This window comes from Schistocerca cancellata, unplaced genomic scaffold (assembly GCF_023864275.1).
Source record: "Schistocerca cancellata isolate TAMUIC-IGC-003103 unplaced genomic scaffold, iqSchCanc2.1 HiC_scaffold_426, whole genome shotgun sequence".
Classification (NCBI taxonomy): domain Eukaryota; kingdom Metazoa; phylum Arthropoda; class Insecta; order Orthoptera; family Acrididae; genus Schistocerca; species Schistocerca cancellata.
Genome location: NW_026046443.1, coordinates 1,267,095 through 1,280,768, shown reverse-complemented (window position 1 = coordinate 1,280,768; position 13,674 = coordinate 1,267,095). Strand labels below are relative to the sequence as shown.

Genomic DNA, 13,674 nt, shown 5'->3' with positions numbered 1-13,674 from the left:
CATGCTAACATTTGAAAGTGGAATTAAGTACTTCTCATTTTGCTTTCCTACCCTCAATTTCAGTTCCTATTTTCTCCACGACTGACTGGACACCAACTTTGGTACCAGTAATAGCCACTGCATACAACCAGAGTTTCTTTGGATTTTGTGAAAGATCTTTTGACACTATTCTGGTATGGTAGTCACTGAAGGATTTAAGGATTGAACTCTTGACAGTAAAACTAGTTTAACTCAACATCTCTATCTACAGCCTTCTGCTTCATTTTACACCTGCTATGCAGCAGTCACTGTTTTTTATGAGTTCCTTTACAGTGACTGTATCCTATGGAGAGTCCCTCCCAACACAAACAGTTCTACCGGGCACGTCTGTCAGTTCTTCTACATGTTCCTGTTCAGAGCTAAAATTAGCTTTCGCCCACAGTCTTCGTCAGAAAAGTTTCTTTCTGACTAAGGATGTGGCCAAAAGCTAACGCGTAAGTGTATTTTCATTGTGCCTTTCATGACCAACATTAAGTTTGATATGATTATAGATACAAGTCACTCTTGCAAATAAACAGAATGTAGCTATGTACTCACTGAGATTTTTGTAAATCAACTGACACACAGTACATAAAAGTAAAGAACTGTAAACATGCTCCAAAACGTGCAAATAATTAAGAATGATTAATTATTGGTGTTGTCTCACTAAGCTCAATGACTGCTTAAATGTACGGGTTAACACAAAATGAAACCCTCTACCACATGTACACTTAATATGCATCACATTCTTCACATGGCAGTTCTCAATAACCTAATGAAATCTAAGCTTCTTTTCACAAAGTAGAGTTCACTTTTCAACGTGCAGGAAAGTTAGTGATGGAGTACCTCAAAGATGTGCAGCTTATTGTTCTTGATTTATCATATCATTTCTCAACGTCAGAAATCGTGTGTTCTGAGAAGGTACAACAGTTGCTTGCATCTTAAAATAACAAAACCTAGATACAGTATAATGTTATAATGAAGAGGATGTGACACTGAACAAACATCTTGAACAAATTTCCTAGAGTATTGTGAGATGTTTATACAAAATAATGAAACCTTGTCAAAATAGTAAGCATAAGTTCAGTAAATAAGGTTCTGTTAGAAGAGTGATTATGGACTGCCAAATACTTAGCCCAATGTTTTTATACACTGAGTTTAAAAAAAAAAATAATAATAATAATAATATATATGCATTAAGGCATATGCCATTTTCCAGAAATAAGCATAGAAGAAATGAGCAATTGGAATGATGACACAGATCATCAATGTGGAATTATGAAGTCCTGAACATTTTAGTCAATTTCAAATCACAATTATACACCCTATTCTCTGAAATTATAAAGCAGTTTTGGTCTGAAAACTATAGTGCTGCAGGCCTACTTGGTATGGTCCCATCGCAAGCCATATGTCCTTCCCTTTCTTTAACGTTTTGAACTAACCTACTAAATCAGTTACAGGAGGACCTACAGTCTAACATGGACTCCAAAACCACAGTGCAATTTGGCATTTTTGACTAGTAATTGCCAGAGACAATAAGTGACATAGAAGTGAATATCAAGGCATTATATACGTTAAACAAGTATGTCAGATTACAAAAAATAACCCTCATTAATTCATTAACAGAGTTCTGCAGACTCCAATAAGCTCTACCTTCAGGGATATGGAATGAGTCAACATATACAGTAACAGAAGACAAAGGCAGCAAAGAAACTTAATGAATATACTGTTTTAACATTAAACTATTACTATTCTGCTGGGTTTCATTTACACTTATGCTATCTAAATTTAATCAAATAAATCAACAATAAAGTTATTCTTTTGAAATGCCTTGGCATCTATTCCATTTTACAATAAAGCTGCTGTTTATCTGTCGTTAGTAGGTTAAAATTTGCTTGATTATAATGAAATTTTTCAAGGAAAATTTTTTTTACAACTATAAATACTTAGTCACATCTACAGAATAGTCTAACTTGCGATACAGGTTTATAACAAACACTGCTACTTGCCATGTGTCTAATAGCAATTATTCAATCCTTGAATCTAGACATTCACATAAATTGTAGAGCAGTTAATGAGATACATTTTTAATTGAAAAGAATTCCCAACTTCTTGCCTTTTGCTAGACAAGAGTTTGTTAACTATCTGACCACCACATTACACAATTCCATTCTGAAACCTGGGCAAGAAGGAAAATATTGTAACACACCATTTTCTTACTAATTACTTCTTTTGACCAAAAAACATTATTTTCCAATGAATTATTTGAAGGAATTGAGAAGTTAAAAATGCATCTCTTGATTTCAGACTGAAATGAGAAAATTGTACTGTCTATTGGTTTATACTACAATTAGAAATACATTAGTTCTTCAGACTGATATAAGTCAGCCATTTTGTTTTATTTTGTGTACTGTACTTGATGTTTTCGAGTATAAATAATATTTCTGCTGCTGCTTCCTTGTTTCAGTAGAATCTCGGATAACCCAACATTTGGAAATTGGTTTGGCTAATAAAGACATAATGTTGAACAACGAAATTTATCTTCAACTACATTGCAGACTAAAGAGGTAAACCTCGATGTTGAAGAAATGTATATTTTCTGAAAATAAGAACATATAACGTAGTAGTATAGGATAGGCGTGATAGGGAGGCGTAGTAGGAGATAAAATATAAGCCCTATATGGAATCGAAATGCAGCGCTACGTTACATGCCAGAAGTAAGTAAACTACACATAATGGGGCAGCTTTTTGCTTCTGTGTTCACCAATGCTGATTTCTTTACGGCACAAATTGTTAAATACAAACACAACAAATCGGTGACAATTCCATCATTGAGCTCACCCAGTAATAATTCGCAAATATCATGATTAGGATTGTTTTCACTAGACTGGGCCTTTCTTTTACTCATATTTTAACTGCAGAGTAAAAACAATACAATATTTAATTCAACGTAATAAGAATTCGTCTCATGCAATTCACTTTGAACTTTTCAAAATACCAAACAATAACACAGAAATCGACATAAGTAATAAATCGATATTTCAAACAAACATATGTCAATTGCTTGGTATCGATATCACCAAACGCGGATAAGAATCGTTTGTGGGTAAAAGGCATGGTAAAAGGTCGTGTTTCCAAAACTCGAACTTTATTATGATTATTGGCATTTATTGATTTTTGTCATTTTCAACATACAACTGTCTCACAAGTATATAATTACCAAAAAAAACACAAGGATTCATTAAGGTATCGAACAATATGTCCTCACAATGCACAGATAGTATTATGAACGCTTGTAAGACGTTTAAACTCAGAATAATCGTTTGGATTTTGTTCAAGAAAAAAGTTATAGAAAAACTTTAGCTTCATATAACTTATCCTTTTTTCGCGCGCTTCCTGGCTCGACGACTGTTCTGAGAAGCTTATTTTCTGTTTCGTAAATTAATAATATAGTCTTTAAAAATGACGTTTTATTTAATATTAGTATGACTTCTTGTCCTGTTTTTTTTCAGCTGTTGTGATGGTGAGTGATGATTTAAATTGTACGGTGCTAATACGGCGATGACCTTGACCAGCTGCCATTACAGCAGCGTTGAATGAATATCGCATGGTCAATAATAGAACTTGCATTCATCCTAAATTTATTACTCCAAGTCCCACGATTTAAAAGGAACCACTGCATTAAAAAGGCCATAAATGCACTGAAATATCGATTCACTGTCAGGCATCAACCTGTTTACATCGAGTCAGCTACCATACATCACGCCGATTTTCCTAGGTCACGTCATTAAGATAACTCCACTTTCTCTTCTTGTTAGTTATCAAATAATTAAACATTAACCTTTTATATTCAAGAAATAGAATTTTAATGGCGAAATTGCAACACAACTTTTACATATTTTACATGGTCTGGTTTTAATGTTCCATGATCGTCGCATTTATTTAGACAAGACAGTACAGAATAAATGTTAACGAAAAATGAACTGGAAGAAAAGAGCAATAGAGGAAACTCAATTACAAAAAAGGGAAAGAGGCGAATTATTAACAGGAATCTACATCATATTCTTATTCAAGATAATAACAATAGCATTTTTTCGTCATTTATCATGTGTGTACAGCATTCAACATTAACATCTTCGTCCATTACAAAGAAATTTTTTTGTAATTTCAAATAGTCCGACTTCTAATTCTAATTCTGCAGTAATTTTTGACCACAAGATGGCTGTTCTAGTAGGATATAAAAAAGGATATATCTATAGAGGCAAACATAAGCCACTACAAGGCAACGGTGAGGAATGTAGTATTATATGCTGCTGAGACGATGACACTAGGAAGAAATGGGGCAGAAGAACTAGAGAAAGAAGAGAGAAAAATACTGAGAAAAATACTAGGTCCCAAAAGAGGTGGAGATAGGTGAATGCGAAGATCTGGGGAAGAATTGTACCGGAACATGAGAACAATATCTGGGGAAATCAGACTCAAAAGGTCAGGGTTTGCTGGACATGTAGTTAGGATGAGTATGGAAAGAACGACAAAGAGAGTGTGGGAAACAACAGGGAGGATAAGGGGAAAGAAAGGAACGAAGTGGGTTGTTGAACTTCCGAAGGACTGGTTGGAATGACAGAGAGGAATATAGGAAAAGATTAGAGTGTCACCAGTGGAGCCGACAGGAGAAATGGAAATTGAAGATCTCGGAAGAAGAGCGGCAGAAAAGAAGAGAAAGAATGAAGAGCTTCTGGGAGAAGAAGAGGAAAATGCAGTCCATGAAGGGGTTACCCGTGGTCCTAGAGAAGAAGAAGAAGAAGAAGAAGATATAAAAATGTAATGGCGGAAGTCACACCACATTGTTATATGCACGATCTTTAATTATTGATTTTGTTAATTGTAAATATTAAGCACTATTACTATGTAGAGACTTTTTGGACCATAAGTTACTTACATTTCTTATAAACATTTTTTGCTTACATTTTGTGTAATGGGAGAAATAGCAAAGACTACTCAAATGCCTATGGGAGAAAATCGTGATGTGGAAATTGACATCGAATAAAGTGAATTAGCTTATGCAGAAATTTAAAATTCATGCATTTCATAACATAATCTAGAATTTTACTCTGAGACAGACGCTGTAATTGGTGACCATTTATGTGAGGGTGAAATTCACACAGAAAACATTTTCTGTAATGTAACTGTTCAGCCCAATGATGTTTTATATGACGTAAATGCTCCAGTGGACGATATATCATGTGAATTTAGCGTCCGAATACTAATCAACCAGTTGATCCAATTATGCATCTGTTAAAAAGTTTGCAGACAGTGGAAGAAAGTATAGAAGGCCTCAAAATTGAACAACAAACGAACTTTAACAACCTATCAGCACAATTAGAAAAACAGTCCAACCATTTAATAAAAATGACTAATAATTTAATATTTTGTCACTACAGTGTGATCCTTTCCCAACTGAAGTTGCACAGTTAAAAACGTCTCCAGATGTCATACATTCTCTGGCAAAGGTACAAAAACAATTAATGGATACTGTGAAGGAGTTATAAAATAAAGCTGACTCTTTTGTGGAAGAGCAGGGAGCTATAAGTACAGAAAGAATTTGATGATCAGTGCACACACATTGTTGATGACATTTCGTAATGACCTCCACACAAGACAAAGATATTAATAGCAAATTAGATTCAGGATTAGGACACGTGGAAAATGAATTGGTCACAGCTGCAATGTCTGCACAGGACAATACCAGTGAATCAATAAAGTCAGAATTGGAACACATAAAATCTACTTAAATCAAAGATTGCCAAATTGGCGAGATCAAGTTACAATGCAAGTCACAAACACACAGCAGAAACTGTCGGCAGTTAGAAGAGTAATTCAAGGCACCCCTCCAACAGCTTATAGAAGATTTGATAGTTACAAAACTCCTGTCATGATGTACAGTAATGAAATGAATTACAATGGGCTATTGCCGAATTGTTTTCTGTGAAAAGTAGGGATTACACTGATACTGTCCTCTGTCTTCCTTGAAGCACAACAGGCTATATTCAGGATGATGGTGGCCTTTGGGCAACGCAAACGCCAGAATCTTGCCAAACATATGAACAGTTTCAAAGAGTATTTAGATCTAAATACTGGTCAGAATTAGACATGGGTAGTAACAGGTCCAAAGAAACGGTTCACCAAGATGAACGAAAGGACCGAGGAACGAATTCTAAGAAACGGTCTTTCATAGTTCATTTTGGTCGCGGTAGTCTACTTATAGTTCCTGGGAATGAGAAACCGTCGGTCTCGTCCCCCCAATGGCACTTCAGCCCGTCTCGTTCCAGCCTCGGTCCCGTTCTCATCTCTATCTCGTTCTCCCTCGACCGCACTCGCCGTTCTTCACGTGGCCACTCGACGCAATTCCACTGCCGACTGCTCCTAGTTAGTTCAGTATCTAATTGTTCATTTCGTTCATTGCGCTCGTCCATTGTACATCTGTTTCAAACTGTTCTTGAACTCTGATTCTGGCTATTCAGCCTCGACGACTGGTAATTAAAAAGTACTTAATAGTTACGTAAATTACATAAAAATTAAGTTGTATGTATTAGATACATCTTTTCAAGTATAAAAGGGCATATCAGCTCACATCACTATTTCGATCAACAGCAGAAGATATATTTATAACAAGGCAAGTTTTTTGTTATATATGTATTTGGTTTCATAGACTTGAATTAACAACTAACTTTCAATAATTAGCTTAATTTGTAGTGTAAGAAAATTCATATAAAACGATTTTCCTGTATGTTTCATATGTAAAACACTACGTTTAGAGAGACTCTAATCTTTTTTATGTTTGGTTGTTTCCAATTTGCATTACGTACTACTTTGGTTTCTTTGCAAAAAGAAAAAAAAGAAAAGTGAGTTGTGGATCATTTTGGCTCAGCAGGAAAAGCCATAAAACCGTATTTACTTATTATCTCAAAAATATTTGTTCAGAAGGAGCTCTCAAACCAAAAATTTTATTACTGTGACCTTAACTGCTCCATTAACTTTAATAATGCAACATAAAAACCTACTTTTTACTAAGAGCATGAGGCAAATATTTTAAAACTATTTTTTATTTTAAAACTATTTACTGTTCCATAAAGTGTCTACTTTACCCAGAAATTCAGAGACCAGGTGAAGTATATATAGGGTGTAAACGATTATTGTTTACAACATAGCATAGTTGTGTAGAGGAAATCGAGACGAAGAATTTTATACAAAAAAAAATTGTTCAAATAGCTCTGAGCACTATGGGACTTAACATCTGAGGTCATCAGTCCCCTAGAACTTAGAACTAATTAAACCAAACTAACCTAAGGATACCACACACATCCATGCCCAAGGCAGGATTCTAACCTGCGACAGTAGCAGTCGTGCGGTTTCGGACTGAAGCGCCCAGAACCGCACGGCCACCAGCGGCCGGCAGAATTTTATACAAGACACTTATGGTATATTAATTTGGGAAACAGGCTTACAAGACTACTTGAGCTATAGCCCATGCGTGTCGCATGAGATTTTCATGTTCTCTTCTCCAGATCTCTACACGCAAACTATTAATGCTAGAAAAAACGAATAGGACCTCTTATTGTAGGAAATTTAATGTAGTTAAATATCATATTGGGATAAGTTTTCGCTAGAGGCCATGGTATTCCACTTATTAAAGCGAAACTTAGAAAAGTGACTTTGAAACGTTTTAACATATTACGTTAAACATAATTATTAGCATTGAACTAGCAACAGATTTCTCTTTCATTTTATTTTCAGGTACAGCTGTGTAAAGTTTATATTTTAAGTACAGTAAAACGTAATTGTAAAATTTCATATTCGTTCCACTCATTAGCATGGCTGCCTCACTGCCCATGCTCGTCTAGAAGATCTGATAAATAATTGATGGCTAATTCCATTCACAAACCCTTCCTCCATCCTCTTTCTTTCACTTATAAAGTTAAGATGATATTCCAGCGTCTTTATGTAGTCGCCACTGTTGCTGTACAAAGCTTCTGATTTTAGTATGCCATTTCTGAGCTCCTGTGTCGGAAGTCACGATATATATAAATAAATCTTCAATTCCTACACAGTTAGTATTGCACTTTAATGCGTAGATAATGTGATGCAGACATCAGCAAATTGCAAAAGAAAACTATTAATGTTTGTTTGATAGACGGCTCTTTACTGGCCAGTTATTTAATGCGAGTAATTCCCTTGCGAATGTGAATTATTTTATGTAACCGAGCAGAAAACAAAGATTTTGCAGTCTCTACGACCTTCCCTCGAAAGCGAAAGGCGACTGTGTTCTGGAGTGGTCGTGCTGGGTCGTAAACAGGTTTTGGTTCCATAAATCCGTACTTCCGTCCGCACTGAGTCTGCTGGTCTATCTGTTAGTCTTTATCTGAGCTTGTGGCCACCAAGTAACATTGGCTCATCCAAAAAGCGAGTTTTGTTTAAATACTACTCAAAGTATCTGCTGAGGTTAAACAGTTTGGCATAAAATATTAAAATATAAAAAAGTATTAAATACCTATTTTCTAGGCCTTCCCTGGTGGCATCCTGACTAGAGATGGGCAAAGTCGTTCATCCTTGGGAACTAGTTCATTGGTGAACATTCCTTTTTGGGAACCGTTCATTTTTACACGATCACCGTTCATTTGTGCGTGGTATATGGTTCTTAAGAAAAATGGAAAACTAATAGTGTTTTAGCCATTTGGAGCGTTATGTGGCCGATGGTAAGGAATTAATATAGGGTGGCTTGTATTAACAAGCCGCTCTTATGGGGGGGGGGAGCAACCCTTCCTGATTTTTAAAGGAAGAAATGAAGTTTAAAAGCATCCAGGTTTTAACGTCTGTTTTGGGCAATGACACAGCTTGCTCAACACTCACCTCTTTAGTGACTTCATATAAGATTTAAAGTAATATAGTTGAATGTTCTATGCTATCCCTCTTCTTTGGCGTCAGTTTATGTTCATCGTTTCCGACAACAGCTATAGTGGAAATTATGGGTAATTTGTTTCCAAAAACACGTACTAGCATGACAAAAAGCGAGTTCCATCACTTGGGGACTTCTTGTTTTAGTTTTATTACCGGCAGATTCATTTGCACCTGCGTTTCCTGGAGTTTATTCATTGCAAGTGAACTTTTCTTGAAATACTGAACGAGACATTTAATCTTTTCGATCACCCTCTCGAATGGTTTTATACCCAATTTAAAAATTAAATGTATAGTGTGGGCGTAACAGGGGATGTGGGCCCATTTACAAATTTTGAGCACAGCAACCATGTTAGCTGCATTGTCGGTTACAACTGCCACTATTTTGTTGTTTATTTCCCAGTTGGTCGCTTCTCTTTGTAGAAAATTATCTATGTTTTCTGGTGTGTGCTGAAGTGAAAATTCCAGGCAACCCAAGACATTCAGATAAAGTTTCGTGCTATTATCCATACAGTGTGCAGTTTTCCAATAAAACTTTGATTGTTCAAGGAAGTCCATGCGTCAGTTGTCACAGGGATTGCTGTTTTCGAATTCAGTTTTCCTCGTAAATTATCCTGCAGTTGATTGGGTAGTTGTGGCAGCAAGCTGGTGGGATGGGTTTTCCTACTTGCAAGCTGGTAATTGGAGCAGAGCAGGGAAACAAACTTCCCAAATTCTTCCACAATGCTGAAGGGAAGGTATTTCTTAAAAATCATTTTAAGTAACTGTAAGTCGATTTATTTGCTTTTATAAATGGGGAGGGGCTTAATAAATCTGACAAAATTTGTCAAAGATGACTGTCCTCCTCCTATTGAAACGGGTTCAAAGGTGGCAAATGCAGGCATCCTGCTGATCAGATTGTTCGACGATAGCGAATCAACATCGCTGACGGATTCACTCACAGAAGCCGAGAAGTTAGAGGATAGGGTGAATTGCTGGCGAGACGTAGTTGACATCATAGTGCTTGTTTCAGCACATGTCGACGATGGAGATCTAGATCGAAAATCCGTCCTCTCCAGTGGCACTGTGGAGTGTTTCTTTATAAGATGCGCTTTTAAATTACCCTAGGAACCTCCAGCAACACTTATGATGGCTTTGCAATATATGCATTCTCCTCTATCTACTTTTTTTATTGTAGTGATACTACAATACAGCAATTGACTTTTGTAATACTATTATTATTTCATTACTAATTCACCTTAAAAAGTTACCTTGAAAAGTTTTAAAGAGAATCTCTGTATTCATTGTACAAACCTTTACAAATAAATATTGATATGTAAAACTGCACCTGATTAAAATAGCTGGAAATTGAATATCAGGGAATGGTGTTGATCGAGTCAATGATAAAAGATTCGAAGTATCATTATGGTTGCTCTTATGACAGTTTTAAAAGCTATGATTTATGTACGACTGCATGATAAATTCATTGTTTGCCTAAAGTAGACATATTGTTTACCTAGAATTTCTTAAGTGAATGCGTTTTCCTCATCGCAATATTCATGTGACGGGCCAGTAAATACGAGCATACAAAAATGTTACTCGGTGGCCACGAGCTCAGATAAAGATATGCTAAAAATTCCAAAGGCGAAGCTGCCTTTAGACATTCGCTAGAAATTAGTGCATGTACCAGAAGATAATCTAGAACATTTTGTGTCCATACTTGACTCTATAGACCTGATCTATGAAGATGGAAAGGTCAGTTGTGATAACAGTAATGGCCACAAACATGCGCCACAGTCAAATCAGCTGCACATGCAGAATCACAGCTCAGGTCAGCCACATGCCTATCATAATGCCCAATTGATGTCACCTCCTACATTACCTGGGTACTGAACACCAGCCAACGTATATAAATAAAGTCAGAAGAATATTGAATAATCGGTTTCCTCCTGGTTATCCAGGAAATGGAGTGGGTAGTTTTATAAAAATAACAGCAACAGTTACTGGATCCACTTTATGCAAACCAGGACAAAGGGGATATGAATAACATTCACCCACAGAATAATAAGATGCCCCATGCTCTGCCTAATAACAGCTGGCAAAATCAATGTCTGTTAGTAAATATTACTGAAGTGACCAATGAGGCACAGCCAGCTACTAACAACGAAATATTTTCAAACAAATTGCGACCTTATTAAGTCCACCAATGATAATTGCTTAATGGGATGGAGGCAATCACATTCCTCTTTTAAGATATAATGATGGAATTGATATAAGAGGTGTATTGGCAATGGATCAACATACGTTTTCTAGTAACTCACGAGTATTAGTTCAACCTTCAATTAAGGCTGTAGTAGGGGAGATCCCTACTTCAGTCATTCTAGACACAGGTGCCTCTGTTAATGTTATATAATAGAATTTATTTAACAATATTAAGGAGATAAACAAAGTGCTGACTTACTAGTTACAGAACTGCCATATATCAGAACTCTGTGTACAAAATCGCAACTTGTCAGGTGGCAGACACTGGTGGTTGTCACAATAAGAAATGGAGTTATATTATACCTGATCCTCATTTTGAGGGGTGCCATAGTGGAATGTTTAGTTTGCATGGAGTTTTTCTGTTGAAAGAGCGGAATATTAGTCTTTATTTGAGGAAATGCTATCTTTGCACTGAGAGCAAAGCTGTTGTGGTTGATCTCTATACAATCTGGATGTATAAATTCCGTCTCTGGGTATAGAACTGCAGCATGTCTGCAGATTCATGTGTTTGGTATCATTCGCCATGCTGCAGTTTGGTAAACAAATTTCCATCAGTCTGTAAGTGACAAGGAACTGCAGACTAATTTCTTGTTTTGAACTTTATGCCAATATGTGTTGTAATAGGCTGATGTGGGAGCAGAATCGAAAGGTATTTTCTCTTGATGTTCTAGTGAAAGTTCCTGACACCCATGTTGTAGTTTGGTGAGAAACGAAATATGAGCATCTATGGCTGACACGACCAGACAGCTAAAGTTCAGCATCCAGGTAGTTTAGAAATCTCTGTAATTATACAGGTAAATACTACCAGATATTACGATAAAATTAGTGAAAATGTAGAGTACATCTGAAAATAATTAGTGAAAATGTAAAGTACATCTGAAAATAACTTTCCTGGTCTCTGTGGTCAGAGTGAAAACAAGAAAACCTACATCCATGATAAAGTAATGGAATCGTCTTATCCCAGTTTAGAAAGGCCACTAATACTAAAAAAAATATTTATAAAGTACTTACAAGTTTCTGAAGAAAAATCAGGTATAATAAATGCTTATGTGTACCTCATGAACATGAGGGCACATGAAACATTTTGCCAAAAATCTTACTCTATCCCTTGGGTGAATCAAGAGGCTGATGCTCGAGAAATAAGACAAATGCTTCATTGGAATGTCATTGAAACATTTCAGTATCTGTGATGTAGTCCACTACCAGCAGTAGATTAATTCGTTTAGTTCCAGATGTATGTAACATTAACAAGATATTTGTGCCAATGTGAGAGCTTAGAGGACCTATTGCAGAAATTTCATGATGTACACTTTTTATCATCAATCTCAGATCTTCCTACATCAGATTCTGCTGTGTAATGAATCTAGGTAGTATATGGCTTTTGTCCATACTATCAGAAGTTACTAGTTTTGCTTGTTTCTGTTTGGACTCTATGTAAGTTCTAGTGTTTACTGTTACACTAGAAGGACCTGTTAGAAAAAGCGACACTGTTTGTTGATGATATCTTAATTGCTACTACTATGTAGGAGGAACATCTTCATTTGCTTGATAGAACATTACATCAATATTCACAGGCTGGAGTGACAGTCAACCTACAGAAATCAAAGTTTGGTTGGGAAGAAATTAAATTTCTAGGACACATTATATTTTCTCCAGAAATAACACCCATTTCTAGTAAAACAAGTGCAATAAAGTATTTTCCAACTCATAGAACAAAGGAGCAGTTAAAGATGTTCATCTGTCTCTGTTCATTCTTTCATCATTATGTTCTGATTCAATTGCTGAAAAGCCCAGCACTGTTAGGTTTATTAAAGAAAAATGTAATATGGTTTTGGATCAGGAATAATATTTTGATACTATAGGAAATGCATTACTAATTTCTGAAATCCTGTGTCATCCTGACATGAATTTAGATTTATGTACTGCAATGGAACCACTTTTTTCTGGACTTGGTGGCCTGTGTGTTTCTGATTCCTGAGTAAAATAACAGACATGAAGTTAAAATTATTAGTTTTGAAAACTGAACACTTTCATTAATGTGAGTGTGTTTTTTGACTACTATGCTAAAAGCTCTAGCCGTAATATGGTTGTTCAAGTAATTTAGCTACTACAGTTATCATAAAAACGCTAAAGTATTTTGTGATTACCAACCATTAAACTTCTTGTTAACCTGTTAGCTACTTCTTGCTAGAATTGCAAGGTGGACAGCATTCCTTCATGAATATGGTTGTGAAATAATGCATGTGAAAGGTAAAGACAATGTAGTAGCAGATGCCTTGTCACATCTACCACAAAGTCTAAATGATATTACTGACTTATCTAAACAAATCACTGATTTCCAGATTCTTTTAATCAAAGACACTCCAGATAGGCAATACTATCTTTATATGTGTGCTAACATGGCTACAATTCAAGGTGCAGATCCTAGATGGAATAATGTAAAAACAAATTCATCTGAGAAAC

The 13,674-nt window shown here is 35.9% G+C and overlaps 1 protein-coding gene across 1 annotated transcript in view; it reads right to left on the bottom strand.

Annotated features, from left to right (window-relative positions):
* Positions 1-3,027, bottom strand: part of LOC126124768 (DNA polymerase beta-like) — a 58,662-nt gene extending 55,635 nt beyond the window's left edge. Inside the window, exon 1 of the mRNA XM_049915114.1 lies at positions 2,860-3,027. Within this exon, the coding sequence (XP_049771071.1) occupies positions 2,860-2,926 (67 nt within the window). The 5' untranslated portion in view covers positions 2,927-3,027. The remainder of the gene's footprint in view (positions 1-2,859) is intronic.
* Between the last annotated feature and the right edge of the window lie 10,647 nt (positions 3,028-13,674).